The 24,463-nt window shown below is 46.2% G+C and overlaps 1 protein-coding gene across 1 annotated transcript in view; it reads left to right on the top strand.

The window, feature by feature from the left end:
- Window positions 1-4,170: 4,170 nt before the first annotated feature.
- GPC4 (glypican 4) overlaps window positions 4,171-24,463 on the top strand; it is a 108,304-nt gene continuing 88,011 nt past the window's right edge. Inside the window, exon 1 of the mRNA XM_029241097.1 lies at window positions 4,171-4,838. Coding sequence (XP_029096930.1) covers window positions 4,679-4,838 — 160 coding nt within the window. The 5' untranslated portion in view covers window positions 4,171-4,678. The remainder of the gene's footprint in view (window positions 4,839-24,463) is intronic.

Below are 24,463 nucleotides of genomic sequence, written 5' to 3'. Positions count from 1 at the left end.
TTGGGGAACTGAGATCCCGCAAGCTGTGCTGCTTGGCCAAAAAAAAAAACCCCAAAATCAGGAGATTTCAGATACAATTCTAGGTCTTTGTTTTCCCCGGGATACTGCCCATCAGGTGAACCTGTACCCTTGCAGGCAACAGGCATTTACACAAAAAGCCTAAAAAGCCTTTTGGAGGCTGGGGGTCGAGGAATTCTCAGAGAAATCAGGACCTCTGCTAAGGCACAAATGTGGTAGTCATTTTATAAAGACAGTGCTCTGGAGGCCTAGAAGCAGGAGCCATTAGCTCTGCTTGGGGGGATCTATGAAGGTTTTCCAAGAAGAGGTACTATCTCAGCTGAGTTTTGATGGATGAGTATGAAGGACTTGTCCAAAGAATGGAGGGGAATGAAAAGGTATTCCCAGCAGGGGCAGGGTGAGGATGCAGGCATGATGGAGAATGATACAGGGTTGGGGAGGCCCAGTGAGAAACTTGGTAATGTAGACTATGGCCCAATAGCAAAGATCCAGAGCTGCTGAATGACTTGGCAATTGACCTGGAAAGCAATAGGGTACCATGGGGGAGAGGGGCAGGGTTAAGCAGGGGAGGGACATTGTTCAAGTGATGTCAAAGGCTCACTCTGATGGCTGTGGGAGGGTTGGGTATGATAGGGGGAGAGACTAGAGGCCCACAAGACCTATCCTAAGGGAGGAAGCCACATCCTACTCTTTGTCCGCCTATTTGGCAACCAAAGCAGCTTCCCAGCAGGCCAAGAGAAGGGCCCCCAAAGCTGAGAGAATGGACTTAACTCAACTAATTCTTAAGGACAGCAGCAGTGAGTACATACTTTGTTCCCTCTGCCCACCAGCGAACATACCCCAGTGCTGCATCAGGAGAAATGCCTCACCTGGGAAGACAAACTGTACCACAAATACAGTAAACCGTGAACTCCTTTCGGCTTGTATATCTCCCCTCTCTCTAGGGCTGGGCAGCATCTGGCACATAGTAGGTGCTCAATAAACATTTATTAATCTGAAATAGGGACACTCATATGGGATTCAGTCAAAGGCCTTACATTTTTTTCAGTCTTGGTTCAGCCACTCAAGAGCTCTGTGGCTGTGGACAAGCCACATAACTTCAGCGAGACTCAGTTTGTTGATTTATTATTATTATTAATTTTTGGCCACGCCGCATGTCATGTGGGATCCTAGTTCCCTGACCAGGGATCGAACCCACACCCCCTGCATTGGAAACACGGAGTCTTAACCACTGGACCACCAGGGAAGTCCCTGCTGATCTATTTTAAAAATCAGTATGGGAGTGTGCCTGGAAGCACTTTGCAAACTCTAAAGTACTATATGACCAAAAGTGGTGTGTCCATAAAATGGAATACTATTCAGCCATAAAAAGGAAGTGCTGACACATGCCACCACATGGATAGGTCTTAAAAACATGATGCTAAATGAAGGAAGCGAGATGCAAAAGGCCACATGTGACATGATTCCTTTTATATGAAATGTCCAGAATTGGCAAATCTATAGAGACAGAAAGCAAATTAGTGGTTGCCAGGGGTTGGGGAGAGAAGGGAATGGACTTAATGTGTTTTCTTTTGAGATGCTGCAAATATTCTGGAACTAGATAGCGGTGATGGTTGTACACCATGGTGAATGTACTAAATGCCACCAAATTGTACTTTTTTTTTTTTTGACCTCACTGGGCAGCTTGCGAGATCCTATTTCCCTGACCAGGGATCGAACCCAGACCCTGGGAGTGAAAGCGCGAGTGCTAACCACTGGACCACCAGGGAATTCCCTGTTAATGTATTTTATCACCGTTTTTAAAAAGCCCCCCCAAAGGGCTATATGAAGGTTACTCATCCTGAGAAGTTGTTGATTCTTGCACTCTACCTGCAGACCCCAATCCATTTTTTGGCATTCAGAGAACTTACAGAGTAGACACATCTCTACTAAGGAGCACAGGAAAACTGGAATGGGAGTGGGGGGAGGGAAGGAGGAGCTTCGGGCCATCAGAAAAGGGAAGCTGGATGGTATTTGTTTCGTAGATTGCCAGTTGTTCACCCTGTTTGTATTTACATGAAAGGAGGCTTTGAAGTGGGAGCCGCCTCTGAGCAGGGCTTGGGGTTCCTGGCTTGCGTGGTAAAGTTCAGACTTGTCCAGATCCGTTTCTAGCCAGAGGTTAATGTTTCTGGTGGAAAAGGCTTAAGTTTTGGTTAATAATACACGAACAGGAAGAGCCGAGTAAACTGGGGGGCAAGGAATGAGTTCCCCCTGGACTTGGTATGAAAGGAAGCTTTCTCTGATTTGGCCTTCATAGTTTGGGAGTATCTTTTTCTCGCTTACAGTGGCTGGGTTTCATTTTATTATTAATGTTGGTTGCATCTCAGATCGTATTCTTTTTGGTAAAGAACATCTTTGAGTAAATGCATCAATTAATGAAAGTTAAAAGTGCTCTGGGCTAAGCCCTAGCAATGCCTTGAGGACCTGACGGTTATCCGTTTAAGGAAAACCTGGACCATTTGAAAGTCCCTCGAAAATGGCAGGAAATTCATCTGTAGCTGAGTTTGCTTATTTAGAAAGACTCCTCTCCTAGCTGCAGAGTTAAATGTTATGCCAACCCACCGAAACTGGAAATTTAAGTTCCACTTATAGATGGGTCACAATCTGTCTGTTTCTGCTGATGATCTCCAAGAGTTAATAAAATGTAGAAGAGTCTGCAGTGGGCTTTCAAAACAACAGCTAGCTACTTTCTACAGCTCCTCACAGCCAACCATGTCAACGAGGTTCGCAAACAACAGTGGAGGAAGTCTCAACAAACCCCATGAGGGTGATAATTGTAATGATGGTTCATATCTTCACCCTATGTAGTTTTATGGGAATTGAGAGTCTAGCCAAATAATAAGTTCCAGCCCCTTTTATCTGCCCAGTTCCCAGCACACTCCCGAGGTGTCTGAGGCGCTTCTCACCCTAACCTCTTACAGCAGATTGTAACAATAACAACCGTAATGACAAGTTCTCAATCTGCACAGTTCCCTTCATTAAAGGAGCCCTAGAAGCTTCAAAAACACTCATTAATGGAATGTGACAAAGCTTAGAAGGTGGGAAGACTCACCCATTTCCAGTTTTCAGGTGGCTGAGTGGAGACAGGGACCCAGAGAGGTGTGAGACTCTGTTAAGAGGCTTAAGGGCAGAGGGGAAGGGGGTTCCTGGGCTACCTTTATTCCATGTGACCTGGGAGTCAAGTCCCGGGTTCTGGACACCCCCCTCCCCGCGCCAGCTACATGCTATCAGCAAGTCGCTTCTCTTCTCTGGGCCCCAGTTTCCCTTCGTGAAGAAGGAGGGTTTGGGCCAGAAGGTTTCCAAGGTCAACCCTGAATTTGCTCTGCGGTTGGCAGGGCAGCGGTTCTCCCGCTTCAGGGTTTGATTAGACCTGTAGCAAGAACCAGACTGGGGGCTGGGGGGGCTGAGAATGCCTGCCAGGTTTCCGAACAGGTCGGTGCTCCATGAGCACCGTCTGACGGAAAGCAGGTCTGAGGAGGCCAGGTGAGGCTCTAGGGCCAGCTCGGAGTCCCAAGTCCCTCTGGTGCCCGCATCAAACAATGAGATTAATGCCAGCGCTTTCCACTCCTAGCCCAGGAGCTGGGCGGTTACGGGCGTCCTCCAGGCTGCGAGGCTGTAGCAGCGGCGGAGTGGTGCTGGTGGTTAGGTATCGAGGCCGGAGGGCTCCGTCCGGCTTTGGCCCGCGGGCAGCGGGTCAGGTGGCCGCGCGCAGAAGGCCTAGGACTCGGACGTGGGTTTCAAGTCCCCAGCCTCTCGGTCCCCTGGGACTTGGGCCCTTCACCCCGGAGAAGTCAGCCTGTCCTCCCCGGGTGGGGGGCGGCGGGCAGGCTCCCCGCCTCCCGGGAGGAGGGAAGGAGGGAGGAGTCCCGCGGGGCGTGTCGCGCGAGGGCGTGTCGCGCGAGGGCGCGTTGCGCGCCCGGTGCGGGCCCCCTAGGAAGTGGATTTGGACGCTCCGGATCCAACCCCGTTTCCAGGTTTTCTCCCGTCCCGGCCCTGCTTGCTCCCGCCCGTCTCCGGCCCCCCCGCCGCCCGCCCCCCCCCCCTGAGTGCCGCCCGCTGGGCCAAGTTTGTCGAGCGTCGCCGCGCACGCCGGCCAGTCAATCAGCGGCAGAGCTGAAGAGGGCACAGCCGTGCGGCCGAGGGCAGAGCGAGCCGAGCCGAGCCGAGCTAGCAGGGCGGACCAGCGCCGGGCAGCCCGAGCCGCGCGCCGCGAGCGCCCGCCGCCGCCCCTCAAGCCCTCCTCGGCCCCCGCGGCGCCTGCCACCTTCCCCTCCTTCCCCGCGCCCCTGTCCCGCCTCCGGCCAGCCCGCCCCGATCGCTGCCCCCGCGGAGCCGGGAGGTCACCGGCCCGCGTCTCCGCTCCCCTGGGCCGCGCACCGCCTCCACGCCCTCCTCCTCCTCCTCGCCGGGTTGGGCGCCTGGCACCGGGGACCGTTGCCTGACGCGCGAGGCCCAGCTCCACTTTTCGCCCCGCGTCTCCTCCTCCTGCTCTCCTCCTCCTCCTCCAACTCCTCCAACTCCCCTCGCCCTCAGACTCCGCTCGCGAGCCCCCGACTCCGCGCCCGCCCGCCACTTTCCGTCCCGCCCCGAAGGTGGGAGCGCGTCCGCCCCGGCCGGCACCATGGCACGGTTCGTCTTGCCCGCGCTGCTCTGCACCCTGGCCGCGCTCAGCGCCGCGCTGCTGGCTGCCGAGCTCAAGTCGAAAAGTTGCTCGGAAGTGCGACGTCTCTACGTGTCCAAAGGCTTCGACAAGAACGATGCCCCCACGCACGAGATCAACGGTAGGTGGGAGACCCCGGGAGGCGAGCGCAGAGACGGGAGAAGGGGCCGCAGAAGCCCCCTCGCCCCGCCGCCCCTCGCGCCGGGCGCAGGTAGCCGAGACGGAGAAATGGGCAGACGCGCCGGAGCGAGCCCCGACGCAGAGCGTTCGCTGCGGACGCCGGGGCCCCGGGTGCGCAGCAGGCGGGGGGGCGCCCCCGAGTTACCCGGCGGCACTCCCGCGCTCTGCTTCCTTACCCCACCCCTCCTCCCGCGGTCTCCCTGGTCCCAGGAAGCCCCAGAGGACTCTGGCCCGCAAAGTGCGTGTCACCGGCTCCCTCGCCTTTTCCGGGTTGAACTTCTTACTGGGCTCCCCGCTTTGTTGTGTGGGTGACGAGAGGTCGGGTAGGGTGGAGGTTGCCAGGTTCCGGGGGGCGCAAAACGTGGAACTTGATGTTTCATTGATGTTCTTTAAAAACCCACTCCCCGCCTCTCTTCCACCGCTGACACGGATTAGGAGTTTTAGTAGCTACAGCGGCTTTAGAAGTGGCCTTTAAAAAGCAAACGACTCTCCACTCCTCCTCCAAACCCTGACTTTTGGGGACTCTCCTGCTTTCCGGGACGTGTTGGACGAGAAGGGTATTTTCCCCCCTTTTATTTCTCACCTCATTTTAAGGGTTAATTGCACTTTAAATTACAAATCTTTGAAAGGACTGATTACTGGAAGCCTGAATCTCAGTTGGGAGATGGTTATGCAAATAGAGACCGCTTAGCCTGTGAAAAAGTTCACCGGGTTTCGGCGCTGGGGGTGCGTGGGGTGTTTGTGAAAGCCCTTCTTGCAGCGCTGGGGAGGCAGCTTTGCGGCGGGTGCCCTTCGCCCCTCCTCGCCAGGCTGGCGGCGGTGGCCGGGCCGATCCCCTCTGGGTGGCACTCATTCGCAGAGGCCAACTGTTGCGCGCAGTCCCGCGGGCCGCGCTGGGGCCAGCGGCCGCGCAGGTAGCCTCTTCGCCCCGAGGGTTCGGAAAGAACCACGAATCTAGCTGGCTGATGGCCAGCTTAACCTAACGGAGAAGTGAGCGATTCGAGCCCCGGGGGTCAAGCCTCCATTCCAAACCTTTCATGGAAGTGAGCAGAGCGCGCCTTTGCCTCGCGGTGTTGGTCACCCGGGTGGGGCGGGCAGGGGGCCGGCAGCCAGCAAAGGAAATACTGTAATTTCAACCAGGCGCTTCCAAAGGCTTAGGAAGACTTGGGGGTCATTTTTTGGGAAGGGCTATTAATAACCTTGGAGATTAAGTGCAGTCATCAATTACATAAAAATTACAAAGGTAGTTGAGGGAAGTTGCTGGGCACTTTTCTTGTGTGACCGGCATCTATCTAGAAATAGAACCTAAGAAATGGTTGGAGCAGCCTAGGACCCCACGCACCTTGGGAGTTATCAAGTAACTCGCACGTTACTGATTAGAGACTGTTTGCCCTTGAGCTGCTTGTTTTTTGGGGAGCTCACGTCTGTCTTCACAGCGGCACGATTTTATTGGTTGTAGAGCCCTAAGAAGCCCTCTTTCTTTCCCCTCTCCCTTCCGCCCCGCTCGAAAAAGTAAAGTTGAGCCAGTAGCCACTGAAGCTTGGGGGCTCCACAGGTCAGACCTGGGGTTTTTGTGCCCTGCACGGTTTGGGCCCGGGGCCCAGTGGAGATGATTGGCGTGAAGGTTACAGTTGTCATTCCCACATTTAGAAGGGATAGATGCAGCGATGCACTTAATGGGAACGTGACAAGTTTTCATCTTCTGCTCATGCAAAACAATATGTGCCTTTGAGGTGGACTGGAGGCGTTCGGGGACTGGGCTGTGAAATTGTCCTCCCCACTTTCTCCAACTGTGTTCTGTGCAGGCTTGCAAGGGCAGGACATCTTCCCCCGCCAGCATCTCAGGAAAAATGAAGTTTGAAGGGTGCCCAAGGACAGTGCTAGGTGTTCCCTTTGATTGTCATGGTCCCCAGAAAACACCTGAGGAATGTTTTTGCATAAATATTTATCTGGACATATTCCCCCTAAAGATAAGAGCGTTATTAGTGACCAGCAGCAGGAAATGGAAGCTAATGTGCTCACACCCAAAACATTTTATTCTTTTTGTCTTGTCCTTCATCTCCCTCCCAGGGCTGCTGCTTTTATTTCCCCTTTTGAATGACCTACTGGACTGCATTCTCCCGAGGAACAAAGGAAGTGCCTTTTTAGCTGGAATCCTTGGAAGACCACCAAGGACTTTAGCTCATGCAGTGCAATTTCGCACCACTTTCAACAATAACAAAAATGCATGACTGAATGGCTCAAAAATGTGGAGTGTTAGAGGCATTCATTTGAGTCTAGGACAGTGTCACAACACAGACAGACCCAAGTAAATACCTTTAGACGGCCAGTATAGAAACGGGGTAATCTTTACCATCACCCTGGCCTCTCCAGCTGCATACATTGTCGTTGTCTTCCCTGGGCTCCACTCAGATAATTTTGGTCATTTGGGAGAGCATAGTCAACGTAGCGACTTGAATGAATTAGTTGCCAGGCACTTTCCTTGGTTGGGGGTGTGTGCGTATGTTTTCTTAAGTGCAAAAAGTCCAGGATTGTTTTCCAGGCAAAGGGTCACAGTGTCTGGGTGCCTAGCCCCAAGTTTAAGGTTTGATTCTTGATGGCCTTGCACTTGCCTTCTAGAGGTTTGAAGAGGTTTTGAGAATACTCCACGATCTTAAGGAACGTTTCAGTCTTTTTAGATTATAATTAAGATAATTTGATGTGCTCACAAGGGTGTCGGGGAGTACAGCATGCTAACAGGGCTCCGACCTAGGTCCTGCATTGCCTATCCACTTGACCCCTGAACTTAACCAAATAACGTGTAGCCTAGATGCCATGATCAAAAGGGATCTTTAACACAAAGGATGGGTTTTTGTTCAGCTTCAATGGGCATATCTTTTGGAGCACCTACTGTGTGCGATATTCTGTGCTTAGCATCATGGGGTCAGCAAGAAGGACGGGAGGGCCTCTGCCACCAGGACCTTCCCAGGTAATAGGGAGATAAGTCTTGCACACACACGATTGGAATACAACATGGTGTGCGATAAGGACCATATGAGTGGTACAGATGAGGAGAAAGGAGTACCCGGGGAGTTCAAGGGAGAAGGGATTTGGGACTAGGATATTAACTTACTAATGGTAGTTCAATAGTAAAAAAAAAAAAATATTATTTATAACAAGGAATTGTAAAATCTTACTTACCATTCTCATTGCAGCTCCCTCCGTAAGGACAGGATATGCAACAATTGGCATTTATTACTAACCTAACCTTTGCTTGTAATTGTCTTGAAGAGTGAGGCAGTTGGTTAGAAACCTACTTCACCTTGCCAAAGGTCCCTTCCACAGTGACATCGAATGATACCAAGGAGAACTTTGCATCACAGGTGTGATTTGGGAGTTTTTATTTTCTTGTTCCCATTTACGCTCATGACCAGTGCACCTGTGAGTGTGCACGCATGCTCATATGTGTACCTCTGAGGGAATCACATAAGCTATGTTAGGATTACATGGGAAAACGTGTGCTGGAGAAGTAGGAATACTTTTTTTTTTTTTTTGAGGGGCCTCTCACTGCTGTGGCCTCTCTCGTTGCGGAGCACAGGCTCCGGACGCGCAGGCTCAGCGGCCATGGCTCACGGGCCCAGCTGCTCCGCGGCATGCGGGATCCTCCCGGACCGGGGCACGAACCCGCGTCCCCTGCATCGGCAGGTGGACTCTCAACCACTGCGCCACCAGGGAAGCCCCAGGAATACTTTCTGATACTGCGTTGATTATTCCATGTAAGACACACAGCATATGTCTTCAAGAATTGTATTCCCTCTTACCTACTTTAAGTAGATGGGTTGGATTTTGCAGAGAACTTGTGATTTTTCTCACCTGTCAGTATAGAAATTGTCCCAAGTAGTACAGGGACTATCTCCTGGACATGCTCAAAAAAGAACTTGGTAAAAGTTCTGGCTTATGCAGCTCAATCTCTAGTTAGAACATACAAATATAAAATGTTTGATTCAGCATAATTACTATTTTCCTTTTTTGTTTGACTCACATTGGGTTGCACGCAATTTCAGGAGTAGCTGGAGAGTAGACTGAGGAATGAAAAAGGAAGGTTTTTTGTTGTCTCAACAAGGGAAACATCAGTGTTTATCTAAGTCAGTTGGGAAGGGGTCTGTGGCTCCCCAATAACATCTGTTTTAGCCCTGAGGTGGTTGCCATATATGTTCACCAAAAATGCATTTTGGCTTCAATGAAAAGATGAAAAGAGCTAGTGGCTATTAAGTGCTTTCCCTGGGCCTGGTCCTAAACAAGACTGTCTCATTTAAAGTCCACAGCAACCATATAAAATCAGAATGATGATTATATTCATCATCCCCATTTTACAGACAAACAGATTCAGAGGGATTTAGAAATCTATTCGCAGTCTTACAGCTAGTTAATGTTGGAGGTGGGATTTGAACCCCAGGTCTTATCTGACCCAAAGTATAGTCTATGCTGTGTTGTACAGATAATAAGAAAGTACCTTCCCAACTCCCATAGGGGGCTGGTCTTAGAAACAAGCTATGAGAGGACCAGCAACTAACTGGTAAAAGACCATCATCGCAGCACTATGCTGATGCTCTAGTAGAGAGATCCAGTCATGTCCTTTGCAGGCAAAGTGTTGTACCCGGACAGAGACAATCTAATGTTAACAGTAGAAGGACTGTAAATTGTATTTCCTGGGTCATGGGGAGCCCACGATAGCTTCTGAGGAGGGGAATTTCGTTAGTCAGGCTGTTTCAGGAAGATAACTAGTGGCACTGCAGAGTTCAGGGTTGGTGAGGCAAGGGGAAGGCAGGGAGAGCTGTTGGGAGGCTGTTTTAAATAGTTCTTAACTGCCTCTTGTCTGTTACATCGGATCCATGGTCTTTGCACACAGCTGTCTTGTTTCCTAGTTCATCGTGTGTGCAGGCACATGTGTGTCTTCTTGCCTCAACTGTAAGTAACCTGAGGACAGATGGCAGCTCCTGGCATTTTGTGTGCCCAATGGTACCAGGTGCGCGAGTGCGGTGCAATATTTGTTAAACAGGTAGGGGGATGACAGATAATTGTATCGCCTTGTCTGGCAGGACACCGGTGCTATCATGGGATTATACTGCCTTGGTGATAGATCATCATCCCATGGTCTCTTGCTCTCCTGGGAAGCTTTTGGGTCTAAACATTCTGAAGTGAAATAAATTTAGAGTAAGTCTCCTAGAAATGTTGTTATAACTCGGAGAATGTTTTTATTCTTTTGGGAGTGTACTTATCTTCACCACTTCATTAATAACCGAGTGTCATAGGCATTTTTCAGAAGCATTTGGAATTCTGTTTTTCTTTCCGCCTTGAGATATACTTCTTTAAGAAACAGTTGAGACTTGTGATTAGGCAATTTAGAACAAATGGAGAAGAGTAATTTAACACCTTAGATTCAGCATATAGAGCCGTCTGATGCACGTCAATTACCTTTAAAAAAAATAAAATCTTAAATTTGTTGTCTTTACCAAGGTGAAGAACACAGGCTTAAGGATGTCAATATTTTATATAAGCGGGGAATTCCCTGGCGGTCCAGTAGTTAGGGCTCCGCGCTTTCACCTCCTACGCCCTGGTCGGGGAACTAAGAACCCACAAGCCGTGTGGTGTGGCCAAAAAAAAAAAGCAGACACTAAAATACGAACAGGTAAAAACTAGCATTTTCAATTCCACTTGGCTAAACATCTGTTGCTTACTATAGAGAACATGAAAGTGCAGAAAATTCATGAAGCGATTCCATCTTGGAGGTAATTTGAAATATATTTAAGTTCTGATGCATTTAATTCAGCAATCTGGTGGGAGAGAAAAATCAAAGAGATCCATCAACCAGGTATTCAACCTTTGAAAAAGAAACTCTAACAAATGTTAGAAATTAGGAAAAAAATTGAATGGAAGAGTTTTAAAAAAAAAGTCAATAACCTCCAGGAAGCCTGGAAACTATGTAAAAACATCTTATTGGAAGCCCAGATAAATGTGTGCCAGACATCAAAAAGACCAGCTGCTTGGGGGAAGAAAAAAAGAACCCGGCATGACTAACTGGCAGAGTGAAAGAGGTGCTTCAGGGAAAAAGGCATCTTTCACAAAATGGAAAGTTTAAGCCAGCAGAAGAGGGAAGTCCACGAGGTATGGCAGGGCAGGTACAAACTAGAAATTAAGTGAGCTGAAAGAATCAGAGGTGAGCCTTGCCAGGGATTTGAAAAAGGGCCCATGTGATGATAATGGTGAAAAGGGTGGGCTGAGTCCAGCCTCTTAGAGGAAAAGCAATATGGCTTCTTTAAGGGGCAGCCATGCCTGATTAACCTCCCAGAGATCTTTGAAAGAAGCAAGTGGGTGGATACAGGGAAACAGACCTAGTTTAGATTGTCAAGAATTATGCAATGGGATTCCAAGATGGAGTATATTCAGAAAATGCATTTACTTTGGGATAGGTGAGGACATTGGGTTATTGAAAAGAGGAAATAATGGAGGAAGGGCGGGGGAAGAGGGAAGAAACCCCACTGTCCTAGGTGGAGTGGTTTACATGGAGAGGCCATGGTTTCTTGAAAAGAGCAGTTCTAGCCTAGCTCTGTGACAAATCAGTTGTCTGATACCTTTGGTGAGGTTCTTTCTCCTCGATTTGAAAAATGGGAGTGGGGTTGTTAGAATACTGGATTACATCAGTGATTCTCAACCCTGGCAACGCTTTAAAGCACCTGGAGAGCTTTTTTTTTTTAAAAAAAAATTTATTTATTTATTTATTTATTTTTGGCTGTGTTGGGTCTTCGTTGCTGTGTGCGGGCTTAGTTGAGATGAGCCGGTGCTATTCTTCATTGCAGTGCACGGGCTTCTCATTGCGGTGGCTTCTCTTGTTGCGGAGCACGGGCTCTAGGCACATGGGCTTCAGTAGTTGTGGTGCATGGGCTTAGTTGCTCTGCGGCACGTGGGATCTTCCCGGACCAGGGATCAAACCCGTGTCCCCTGCATTGGCAGGTGGATTCTTAACCACTGCGCCACCAGGGAAGCCCTTGGAGAGCTTTTAAAATCCACCAGTGCCTGGGCATCACCCCAGACCAATTAAATCATACTTTCTGGCAGTGGGGCTAGGTCTTGGTAGCTTTTTAAAAGCTCCTCAGTGGCTCTAATGAGAGGCCATGGTTGAGAACCAGTGCCCTAGATGATCTGTGAGTTCCCTTCCATCTCTGAGATTCTGTGATTCTGAATTTTCCAATGAAATTCATCACAAAGTGTTATCTCAGAAGAGAGCTTTGATTTAGACCCAGTGCATGCTTGTTTCAATTTTGGCTAACTTGGATTTAAGAGGAACCTCTGGTTTGTTTATTTATTTATTTAAAACATTTATTTGTTTTATTTATTTATTTTTGGCTGTGTTAGGTCTTCGTTGCTGCACGCGGGCTTTCTCTAGTTGCGGCGAGCGGAGACTACTCTTCAGTTGCGGGGCACGGTCTTCTCATTGCAGTGGCTTCTCTTGTTGCGGAGCACGGTCTCTAGGCACGCGGGCTTCAGTAGTTGTGGCTCGTGGGCTCTAGAGCGCAGGCTCAGTAGTTGTGGCGTGGCGCATGGGCTTAGTTGGTCCGCAGCATGTGGGATCTTCCCGGACCAGGGATCAAACCCGTGTCCCCTGCATTGGCAGGAGGATTCTTAACCACTGCGCCACCAGGGAAGTCCAGGAACATCTGTTAAACTTGGGAAAAATATTTTTTAATCAAGACGCAAGTATATGCCATAACCAGTGATGCTTTGCTGAGGGTGGAGAAATAAGACTGGGACATTGAGAGTACTTTGGAGAGAATTAGACAGGAATCCAGCCTTTCTGTTGTTTATTGATTGTCAGTGTGCTAGGTGATACTTCTTCCCCTCTCTTTATTGGTAAATAAAAGAAATCTCTTTATCCCTTACTTTAATGTCCTCTTTGCCATGTGTTTATTCTCTTCAAGTATCTTATCAAGAAATAGAAGTACAGTAAATCCCTAGGCTTCTGGCTGGCACAACCATCCAGAACACAGCTGGGAATGTGGAAGTAAGCAGAAAAGCTAAATGATGGAAACAGCTGTCATAAAGCCCATGCATTCTACTTGGAGAAAAGGCCTTCAGAAATTTGTCATCCGCAATCATTGATTTTTTTTTTTCGGTATGCGGGCCTCTCACTGTTGTGGTCTCTCCAGTTGCGGAGCACAGGCTCCGGACGCGCAGGCTCAGTGGCCATGGCTCACGGGCCCAGCCACTCCACGGCATGTGGGATCCTCCCAGACCGGGGCACGAACCCGTGTCCCCTGCATCGGCAGGCGGACCCCCAACCAGTGCGCCACCAGGGAAGCCCCGCAATCATTGATTGAATAGCTCTTCTATCAAGAGCAGAATGCTAGGTGCTGGGGATTCAAAGAGTTCCTTTAAAACCAGAATCAAGCTTTTTTGAGGCACTTACATTCAAATTAGGTAGATAGGGTTTAAATGTGGGAAGATAAAAAGTTTAGGTTACCTGGCTTCCCAGCACTACTTGCTACTCCTTACCTGATTAGGGTTGTGGACCCATCAGAGGGGTTTGGAGGCAGGCAACCACTGGACCGCCAGGGAAGTCCCTCAGGGCAGTATTAAATAATTGTATATTCTGATTTAAAAGTTCCGAAGGTTTTTTTTTTTCTTTTTCTGCACCATGTAGCTTGTGGGATCTTAGTTCCCCCACCAGGGATTGAACCTGGGCCCTCAACAGTGAAAGCACAGAGTCTTAACCACTGGACCGCCAGGGAATTCCCAGAAAGTATATTTTAGAAAGAGTGGACATCTTCTAAATACAAAAAATTGCTCTTGAAAACACATTACCTTTTTAGAGCACCTAGTTTCCCAACAGTGCTGGGTCAATAAGGAGTAAATTCTGTGTGTCACTTTGTCCTTTTTTGGAAAAAAAAAAGTATATTAATACCACTGAGTATTACTAATTCAGTGGTTTACTCACTTCAGAGCTTTTGGTTGGTGATTTTGTTCCTCTGCACCTTGTCTTCTAATCCCCATAGAATGTCAGATACTGCTGTTACTACCTGCTGTGCTCAGCTTGGGAAACTGACATGCTGACCTGAAGCCACTAAAGGCAAGAGTTGGTTTTGAGTTAGAGGTGACAGGTTTAAATATGTGAATATTGGTTTCCCTTTTATACATTTACCAAACTAAGTAAATGGATAATCATATTTAAAGAAACACTAGAAGTTAAGGACGGGAGTACTGTGTTAAGAATGAGGACACATTTGAGGGTCCTTGTCTCTGATGAGGTGGCTGTTGGAACCTTTAAAGGAAAAGAAGCTGTTGCTGCCCGATCACGGCCATGTAGCTCCAGCTTTTATCACACTGCCCGGCACATGGTAGGTGTTAGAGAAATGTTTGTGGTTCACAAAGAAGTTCAAGCATGATTTGTGACTTTTGTATTCATTCTGGGAATGAATATTTCTATTCATCCATCCCTTTTAATTCAATTAACTTAGTTTTAGCTATTTATTTTAAAATTTCTAGTACGTTTAGTCCTAGATGCCTAAGTGAGAAAGAGAATCTTTTTTTTTTTTTTACTTGGAATGTAGTGTTATTTCTCAGCTTGCTCAGAGGTGGGAGCTAAGTATTTCATGTGGTTTGTTTTAATCCTGGTAGACAAACGGTTGCTGCTTCTTACATTGTCTGTTCCAGACATTAACAGGAACTCCGCTGTACCTGCAGAGGTGCTTCTAGAAAAAATAGCCTTTGCTCCTGTTCCTTGCTTTAGACTCTCAGCCAGGTGTTCGCGTCCCTCCCCTTCCCCAGGCAGTTCAGGTTGGGCCCCAGACAGGGTTGCCCTCTTTGTCTAGTCTAGCTCAAGGTCACCTGGTCCCCACTTCATCCCAGCCATCTTTTCATGCCAGTCCTTTCTCCTCCCAGCTACTTTGTCCGTTGGCTTTCGCAAGCCTCTCTAAGCCTGGCTTCTTTCTTGATGTTGGGCTTCTGTCTACAGGAGCAGACTGGGAAGTGGTTTCTTTTGGACTGCAGAGGTTTCCTTAGTTCTCCAAACCCTTGACGTCGGCATCCCAGCAAGCATCAAGCCGCAGAAAAAAATTTTCCCTTCAGTTATTGTTTCTATTCCACCACCCGGGTTTGTCTCCGTTGAGTTTTCAGCCTGGTGTTTGGTTAGAGATGAAAACAAAGAACTGTGTCCTTGCAAACTGCAGTGTGAAGCATGTGGTTAACAGTTACTACTTGCAATGGTCCAGCCTGAGTGGGAGTATCATTTTTCTTGGCAGTCACTTCACAGAAAGTCCTGCTTCTTTGGTGCCAGAATAAGCAGTCATTGCATTCCTTACAATTTATAGTCAAATTATTATCTACCATTGTTAAAATTGCCTTAATTATGGAATATTTCCCCATGCTAAGATTTTAAAAAGCAACGCAAGACAACTTTTCACTGGTGTACTTCAGAAATAGTCCTTAAAAATCACTCTCTGACTAGGATGTCAGAGGCTATGATGAGGAATAGTTTTTTGTTTTTATGGGGAGAATTTTTTTTTTAAGGGGAGGAGTGCAGTGGGTTCACTTTAAACCGAATCCTAACTAACTGCCCCCAGCTGGCTGGTTGGTTAATATTCTGCCTTGTTTATCCCCAGTTTGGAAGTAACTTTCTTTTTCCCCTGCCTCTTCAGGTCCCACAAGCCTGGATTCATTCTGGGAAGAAGGCTTTACTGGTGGGAGGTGGGTTGATCATTAAGCAGTGTGGCGATGGGAGAAGATGGTCTTGTGTCTTTCAGGTTGGAGGGCAAATGAAGAAATCAGAACCTTCCAAGATAAGAGACTGTTCGTTTTCTTGGGATCAGAACAAAGGTTTAGGTGACTGGGTGGGAAATGTTTCTGTTTAGATGCTCTCTCAGAATCTCTGCCTTTGAGCTCTGCTTTCAATATGGATCCAAGAATCTGTCCTCTTCTCTACCATCTCGATAACTACTGTCCTGATCTCATCTCCCATCACCTCTTCCCTGGATTATCACAGTTGCCTCTGACGAGTCTCTCTGCTCTGGCTCTTGCTCCAGCCTCTTCCCCACCAGTGTGTTCCCAGCACATTAGCCAGTGTGATCCTATTCTGTTAAACCTCACTGACCTTATCACTTGTGCTCAAAGTGCTCCAGTGACTCGCATTGCCACCCAGACCGAAAGCCAGAAGCTTAGGAGGCCTTACAGGGTCTGCCTCTGGCCCCCTCGCATGCCAGCCTGCGCTTTTTATCATTTTCCCCCATATACTGGTCTGTCTTCCTCAGCAGGGCTGGCTCCCTCACAGGGTTCTGGGCTTTGCTTACCTATCCCCTTCATGGAGGAGCCTTTCCTGACCTCTGTGTAAGCTAGAATGCCTCCCACAGACACTTTGTCCCTCTCCCCCACTGCTTTGTTCAGTTCTCACAATCTGACCTAAGGGCAGGGACTTTGCCTCTTTTACTCACTGTCCTACACCTAGTGTCTAGTGTGTTGCTTGGCACTCAGATGTTTCTTGAATGAATGCATGAGTGATTCCTCCTGGCAAGTAGTGTGCTCTTAACCGTCCGAAAGGTTTTTCCTGACTAAGAGCATCCTACTTGTGAGTGTGAGGCTACACATCTGACCCTCCATCTGTAGAAAGAGGGTGCCTAGGCCGAAGGTTCATTCAGCAACTACTTTCGAGTACCTCTGAATTGATGGGCATGGTGCTGGGCACTGAGGGTGAGGCAGCGACCAAAGAGGACACAGGCTTCGCATGCATGGCGTCACGGTCTAAACGGCGAGACACATATTGACTTGGTAATTCTCCAAATCAGTATTTAGTGACAGTTCTGATAACTACTTTGAAGGAGGAGAAGTAGTCTTGAGTGCATATTGCACATGACCGGAGTGGAGCACAGTGTGTTGGAACTTTAGACCCCCCATTTAGGCCCGTGGGGCTTTTCTCACTTCCTAGGAGATGTGCGTTTTACACCATCACAACCACCGCCCCTGCAACTTGAATGGCAGGGTCTGTTACTGCCAGTGGGTCCTGAGGCGAAGGCTGGAGTACTTGGAACAGCACAGGGGAGATGGGCCTAAGTTAGCGAGGCTTACCCGGAGCACTCTTCTCTGGTTTTCTCTCTTGGCCATCATTTTAGAGATGGGGCTTACATGGGCACCAGAAAGTGCACGGTGAACTCTTGTGTCACTTTGCACGGTTGTCTTCTGTTGTCGGGGTGCTCTGCGGAGGAACCACCAGGTACCATGAGTACTGAAGCCTCCAGGTTTCTGTGAAAGGTCAGCGTCCACTCTTAGCCCCACAGAGACCACAGAAATGCTAGTTTTTAGAAAATATTTTATTGAAGTATCGTTGATTTACAATGTTGTGTTTAATTTCTGCTTGGCAGCAGAGTGACTCAGTTATACATATATATTCTTTTTCGTATTCTTTTCCATTATGGTTTATCACGGGATACTGAATATAGTGCCCTGTGCTGTACAGTAGGACCTTGTTTATCTATCCTGTATATAATAGTTTGCATCTGCTAATCCCAAACTCCCAATCCTTCCCTCCCCCACCCCTCCCCCTTAGCAACCACAAGTCTGTTCTCTATATCTGTGAGACTGTTTTTGATTCGTAGGTATGTTCATTTGTGTCGTATTTTAGATTCCACATGTAAGTGATATCATGTGGTATTTGTCTTTCTCTGTCTACTTACTTCACTTAGTATGATAATCTCTAGGTCCACCCATGTTTGCTGCAAATGGCATTATTTCATTCTTTTTAATGGTTGACTAATATTCTGTGTATATACATATGTATATATACATATGTGTATGTATATATACACATGTGTATGTGTATATATACATATATGTATGTATGTACACCACGTCTTCTTTATCCATTCATTTGTCGAGGGACATTTAGGTTGTTTCCATGTCTTGGCTATTGTAAATGGTGCTGCTATGAACATTTATATAGCGTGTATCTTTTCAAATTATCCTTTTGTCCGGGTATATGCCCAGGAGTGGGATTGCAGGATCATATGGTAACTCTGTTTTTAGTTTAAGGAACCTCCGTACTGTTTTCCATAGTGGCTGCACTAATTTACATTCCCACCAACAGTGCAAGAGGGTTCCCTTTTCTCCACATCCTCTCCAGCATTTATTATTTGTAGACTTTTAAATGGTGGCCATTCTGACTGGTGTGCGGTGGTACCTCATTGTTGTTTTTGATTTGCATTTCTCTAATAATTGAAATGCTAGTTTTTTTGACCAGTGAGTGGCTCAGCATGAAGCCCTCCGGCCCCTCAGTGACTATTCCAGTAGAATTCTGGGTCAGCAGAAATGGGCCAGATGCTCTTGCCAGTTGGCAGCAGGATTCCTTCCCTCTCCAAGCCTTTATGAATGGCAACCAAGTGTGCGGGTCTCCAAGACAGGGAGACCCTGGCTGTGCGGATGAGTGCAGAGGCTGGCCAGGGAGATAGGATTGTAAGGAAATGCAGCCCAAGTGATAAGTGTTCTAGCAGTTATCATCGGAACAGGATGGGAAGGAGCATTCCCTGCCGTACACTGAGCCCCTCAGAACAGGGTTGTCCCCATTTCAAGAAGGAGTGTATTTCAGAATTTTATTATATATATATTTTTAAATTGAAATAGGATTGATGGTTTTCAGAATTTTAGATGAGTACTCTGGATAAAAATAGGGCCTTATTTTTGTTAGTATGTTCGGAAATTCCAAGCTCTAATGAGGAACCCTGAGGCTGAATTATGTATAGGCACCACCTTGCGTGCTTGACAGTTTTACCTACCAGTGCACAAGTAGTCATGAGATCCCAGTATTTCCAGTGTTTCCCGGTTACAAACCAGTGGTTTTCACCATCTTCTAATCCAGACCCCCTCCTTTTACAGCAAGGACAGTCTGTATTGCAGTGATGAAGGCTGAAGCCCCAAGTTCTTGATTTAACGTAGTGAGCTGGCTGTATCTGTAGTAAATGGGTGCGTATGTTTGTATGCAAGGGCCAAGTCTTGCGTAGATATGCAGATTAAGGTGTTCCCTATTTTATATATGGATTTAAATATGAAGATTTTGGCATATGCCCTATTTTAAATACAATAGGCTGGCACTATCAATATATAAGGATAAGTTGCCTGATTAAAAATAGAAATAAGCATTTTGTTTCTTGTCCAATCAAGCAAATGGTCCATATGCTATGAAGTGCTCATGGTTTGGACTAAGATGTGTGGGTTCATGCTGGGGCAAACCAGTCCTTAGCTATCTAAACATAGCTTTAAGTTTAGGGAGAAGTGATTAATTGTCTCTGGTTTTATTTTTAAAACAGACACAGCATGGACCATTTTTTCCAATAACCTCTTAGTGTTTCTCTTAGAGCCCAGAGATTTTCTTCGTTGCTCCTAAGCTCAAGAATGAAGTAAAATACAGTGAGATTCTGGGATAATGGAGGCTGAGGCTAAGCTTGTTTATCTCTGCTGGATCTGTAATAAAAGGGTTTCCTAGGCAAATGAATGGTGTAAATAAGATCTTAGGAGATGTTTGACACCTGCATAGGGGAAGCGAGGATCTCCAAACACCTCAGGAACAGCCATTTTAATTGAAACCATTGTGTTAATTACAAGTATCTCTGTTTATTGAAGTAGGGTCTCTAAGTTACTTTAAAACTTCGGATGGTGGGAGAGTGGGGAGAAGTCACTTTGGGTTTAAAAGTGATAAATCTGTGTTTCTTTAAAATATTGTATAATTCAACTCATATTCCCTCCAATTAGTCAAATTTATAGAAGGCATTTCTGTAATTGACCATAGCAACATGAGCAACTAATGGCAGTTCTGCTGTTAGGGCAGGATATGTTTTCCTTCTTGAAGTCCCAGCAGCTGTTGTATCCTCAGAGTTTTCAGAAGGGAAAAACAACCCGAAAAATTGAGATGTGTTTTTCATGTGAGAGGAATGCAAGCTGATCACTAAGAATAAAGGGAAATGACTGCATTGGCGCAGTTATTAATTTCAGAAATGTCTTTGAATCTGTGCTATATGCCGGAGTGTTATGCCAATGCTTTGTGGCTTCCTGGGGTGACACTTAAGAAATGTAAGATTTAGATCCTGTATTTTGCCAAATATGAATTGCCTCAGTATTAAGTGTTTTTCTTAAAAAATTGGTTGTAAAGGAATTTTTCACCATTTTCAAGTTACTTGATGTGTGATCAAACCTTAAATTTTCATAATAGTGTATATTTAGTAGTGTGCGCTCTTGTGGAAGAAAGCAGAACCCCAACTGCAGACAGCTTCCAAGGGACCATTAAAATGTCCTTAAAGTATTTCACTTGTATAGTCATTCTTGGAAATGAAGGACAATTTTGATCCTTAATTTAAAAAAGGAAGAATAGGGCTTTCCTGGTGGCGCAGTGGTTGAGAATCCGCTGCTAATGCAGGGGACACGGGTTTGATCCCTGGTCTGGGAAGATCCCACATGCTGCGGAGCAACTAAGCCCATGCACCACAACTACTGAGCCCACGTGCCACAACTACTGAAGCCTGCGCGCCTAGAGCCTGTGCTTTGCAACAAGCCCGCGTGCCTAGCGCCCGTATGTTGCCACCGCAATGAGTAGCCCCCGCTTACCACAACTAGAGAAAGCCCACACACAGCAACGAAGACCCAATGCAGCCAAAAATGAATGAATGAATGAATTTATGTTAAAAAAAAAAGGAGTTACTCCCTCTTAATTGGAGGGAATATTAAAAAGAAAAAAAAAGGAAGAATAGGTACTTCCTTGGCCATCCAGTGGTTAGGACTCCAAGCTTCCACTGCAGGGGGCACGGGTTCGATTCCTGGTGGGGGAACAGATCCCACATGCTGTGTGGCACAGCCAAAATAAAAAAAACAAAACCCCAGGAAGAATAGCAGGACATTTTACTCCAGCTAAATGTAAAATGTTGGAGATTTCTTCAAATACCACATCACTTCAGTATGTTTCTTGGTTGTATTGAATTCTGTCCACTGAAGTAGTTGACTTTTGTGCTTTTGTTCTTTTCTAAACAATTTATTGTAACCTTGACCAGGCCCTTCTCATCTCCTTTCTCTTCTCTTCCTTTCCTAATATTTGTTTTGTTTAATCAGTCAATATTGATACATTTTTTCCATTTAAAAAAACAACCAAGAGGGACTTCCCTGGTGGTCCAGTGGCTGGGCCTTCAGCGCTCCCAATGCAGGGGGCCCAGGTCCAATACATGGTCGGGGAACTAGTTCCCGCATGCCATAACCAAAGATCCCGCATGCCGCAACCAAGACTCGGCGCAGCCATATAAATAAATATTAAAAAAAAAAAAAACAACAAGAAGAGGCTAACGTGATTTCATTAGCCCTCTAATTGCTTTATTAATGGAAACCTGTTGGTCCGTCCAAGAGCAAGGGTGCTGGTGACCGGTTCTTCAACCATATGTCTTTAATTTTTAAAGATCTGGCAGGGCCTGAAACTTTGAGAAGTCATGTCATTTTCTTCCAAGGTTTTAAAAATTTAACTGTAATATAAACCCTACCTACTTAAGATTATTTAATCCACATTCAGTAAGATTCCTACAATCATAGTGATCATCATTATTTTAGTTACAATAGATAGTATGTACTGAGCACTCATTATGGGTCTTTTTGGAAAGCATTATGTAGAGTAACCCATTTTATATAAACAGAAAATAAAAAGACACGATGGAAGGAGAAGGGAATGAGGAATTCTAAAAGCAAGGCTTATGCCAGTGAGTGGGCTATGCCAGTAGGCTTTCCAGGTAGCATTTATCTGAGAAAAAGAAACCTGACAGTTCTTCAGGCAGGACACTTTCTTGTTGTTACTAAACCTGGAACGAATTTATTATATAGGTTTTTACGTAAAAGACATCAAACAGTGTTATCAATATGATGTCATTTATTGTACTGATCTCCCATAAAAGCCCCAAGAAACAGCATTTGAGAAATTCAGTCTGGCTTTCAGATCCATGGTATTATCTTCAGTCTAAAGAATTCACCTCTTCTACCTTTCTGGGTAACTGCTTCCTTTTTGTGTATGAATTCATATCTCTTGGTCTCTGAGTCAGAGCTCTCCTGTAACAACCCCATGATATCAGCAAGTACAGCCACCTGCAATGTCCAGAAAACCAGAAAGAGTTACATACCAGGGGAAGTGAGAGCCTGTGGGCTGAAGCCACTTTAGATCTAGGGATTGAAACCATTTTGGGGAGCTGGACAGCATCTTTGATTCTTCAGGCATTTTTCTTCTCCCTGTCCTAACTCTGCTCTCAGGACTTTGTACCTGGCACTGAGAATTGTCAGAGTGTCATTTGGCCTCCAGAGATTGCTGTTTATGGTAGGTTACGTATTTTCCAATTGAAAAGATGATATAACAGTAATAATAATGAGTAACTTTTATATCCTTTGCACATCACAGCCCAATCCCTATTCACATGTACACGTTTCTATGTGGCTTAAATTATAGTACTTGGTGTATCTGCTATTTTTCCAGTTTGATTGAGATATAGTTGGCATACAGCATAATGATGTGATTTACATATACCATGAAGTGATTATCACAAGTTTAGTTGAACATTCATCGTCTTGTATAGATAGAAAATTAAAAAAATAGAAAAAAATTTTTTTCTTGTGATGAGAACTCTTAGGATTTCCTCTCTCAACAGCTTTCATATATAACATACAGCAGTGTTAATTCTATTGATCATGCTGTACATTACATCCCTAGTACTTATTTATCTTATAACTGGACATTTGTACCTTTTGACCACCTTCATCCAATTTCTCTTGTATCTGCTATTTTTAACATAACATGAAAAATGCTTCTGTAGTTCTATAGAATTCAAATTTTCTAATAACTGTATGGTAGTCCCAGAAGTTGATGTACCAGAATCTGTTTTACGTACCCCATACGGCTGTTTAGTTATTTCTGGTGGTTTGTAGATGTGTGTGTTGGGTTTTACATTGAGCACAACGATGATCATCTTCATCCCTATGTGTTTGGCTTCTGTTGAAGAACTTCCTTAAGTTAAATTTTATGTAAATCTCTGTTGTTTTTTTTTGATTTCAGAAAGCTTAAAAAAAAAAAAGGAAACGTTCCCCTGGTGTCTCAAGCGTGCTGGCGGCACACTCCAGCCTCCTCTGTTCAGGTGTGCAGGGAAGAGAGAGGAGAGGAAATCCGAGGTTTAACCCAGGGACTTGGTCAGCTCTAAGAGTTCAGTTGTTTTTTCCAGCATTTCCCAGATGCACCCTCTCTCAGCTCTTGCCAGGAACCTACATGTACTTTGGTCCCTAAAAACCTAGTTCAGCAATAATCCCAGAAACAGCTCAAATGTTGGTTGGTGGGAGGGGGGATTAAGCGAGTATGAATGAGCTGCTTGCAGGGCAATGCCTTTTTCTCTGGTTCTTCTGCCCTTTGATTGGAGGAGGGTTTCCCACATGTCTGTGTGTCCCACTTAAAACAAAACAAAGGGGAAAACCCCAAACAAAACCCTTCCTAAAAACATTTGTCATCTAAACAGAACTTCCTAGAAAGCAGTGTCATTTTTTCTCAAAGGAGGGGCTTGTAATAACCCTCCTTCTCACTCCTCTCCCAGTTTTTGACAATGAGAAGATTTTATGACTATTAGTGAAATGGCTTAATTCAGCTTCTTATTCTCTATGGAAAATAACTTTGCTATGCCTAGTGTCTGTCTCTGGTCAAAGGGCGTTCCCTCTGTCATTGACTTCCACGGTTTGTCTGCTTTCAGCTTTGTGATCGGGAGGGTACAGTCTCGCCTTTTAAATTGTCCACTTCATCTTTTATCTTTCAACAGGTCCTGGAAAGAAATCGTCCAACGGCTTCTTTCCAGTGTCAGTTTTTGAAAGATCCGTGGCTTGCTTTATTTTGACAGGTGGCTGGTGAAAGAGGTGCTTACAGGGTGGGGTGAAGGAGGAGGGGCATCTCAGTGCAGAGAGTGGAGAGAGGTTAGCTGCTGCTTCTGGGGCTTTCTGACACAGGGCTAGTGATTATTGTGCTCTTTCTCCTCAACGGGGCCTTGAGAGAGGAGTTTGCCGACAAGGCCTCCAGTTGGAAGACAGCTGTACCCTTTTTAGGACCGTTTCGGGGTCTTTGCCTTTTACTGGGAGCAGAATTAGAATGTGGAGAGGATGCAACTGTGTAGATTAATTTCCGGTGATGGTGAACAGTAGTGATAAGTCATTCAAAAGCTAGGTATCTTTATTTGGGGGAGCTGTAGCTTTGGATCAGTCCCAGAGGCCAGGCCAGCGTGGTATCTCCGATGGTCTCAGCGACCCTGGTGTTCAGGGATATCTTCCAATAGTCCTGAGTTGCTTTTAGCCATGCTTGCGTTAGTTTATACCACTCCTGGGGATGGCAAATTGACTGTCGACTGCCTGCTGGATAAGTTAGTGCTTCTTTGTTATAACTGAAGCAACTCCCCAGGTCTTTTAACCTTTGGTTATTGGTAGCTTCCTGAGATTGTCACTTCTAGGGTTAATGGGCCTTTATGATGTCCTAAGAGTTAGAATACATATGTATCCCTTTACATCTTCTCT

This window comes from Monodon monoceros, unplaced genomic scaffold (assembly GCF_005190385.1).
Source record: "Monodon monoceros isolate NGI ecotype Baffin Bay Population unplaced genomic scaffold, NGI_Narwhal_1 Super_Scaffold_22, whole genome shotgun sequence".
Taxonomy (NCBI): Eukaryota; Metazoa; Chordata; class Mammalia; order Artiodactyla; family Monodontidae; genus Monodon; species Monodon monoceros.
This window is presented reverse-complemented; position numbering and strand designations above follow the sequence as displayed.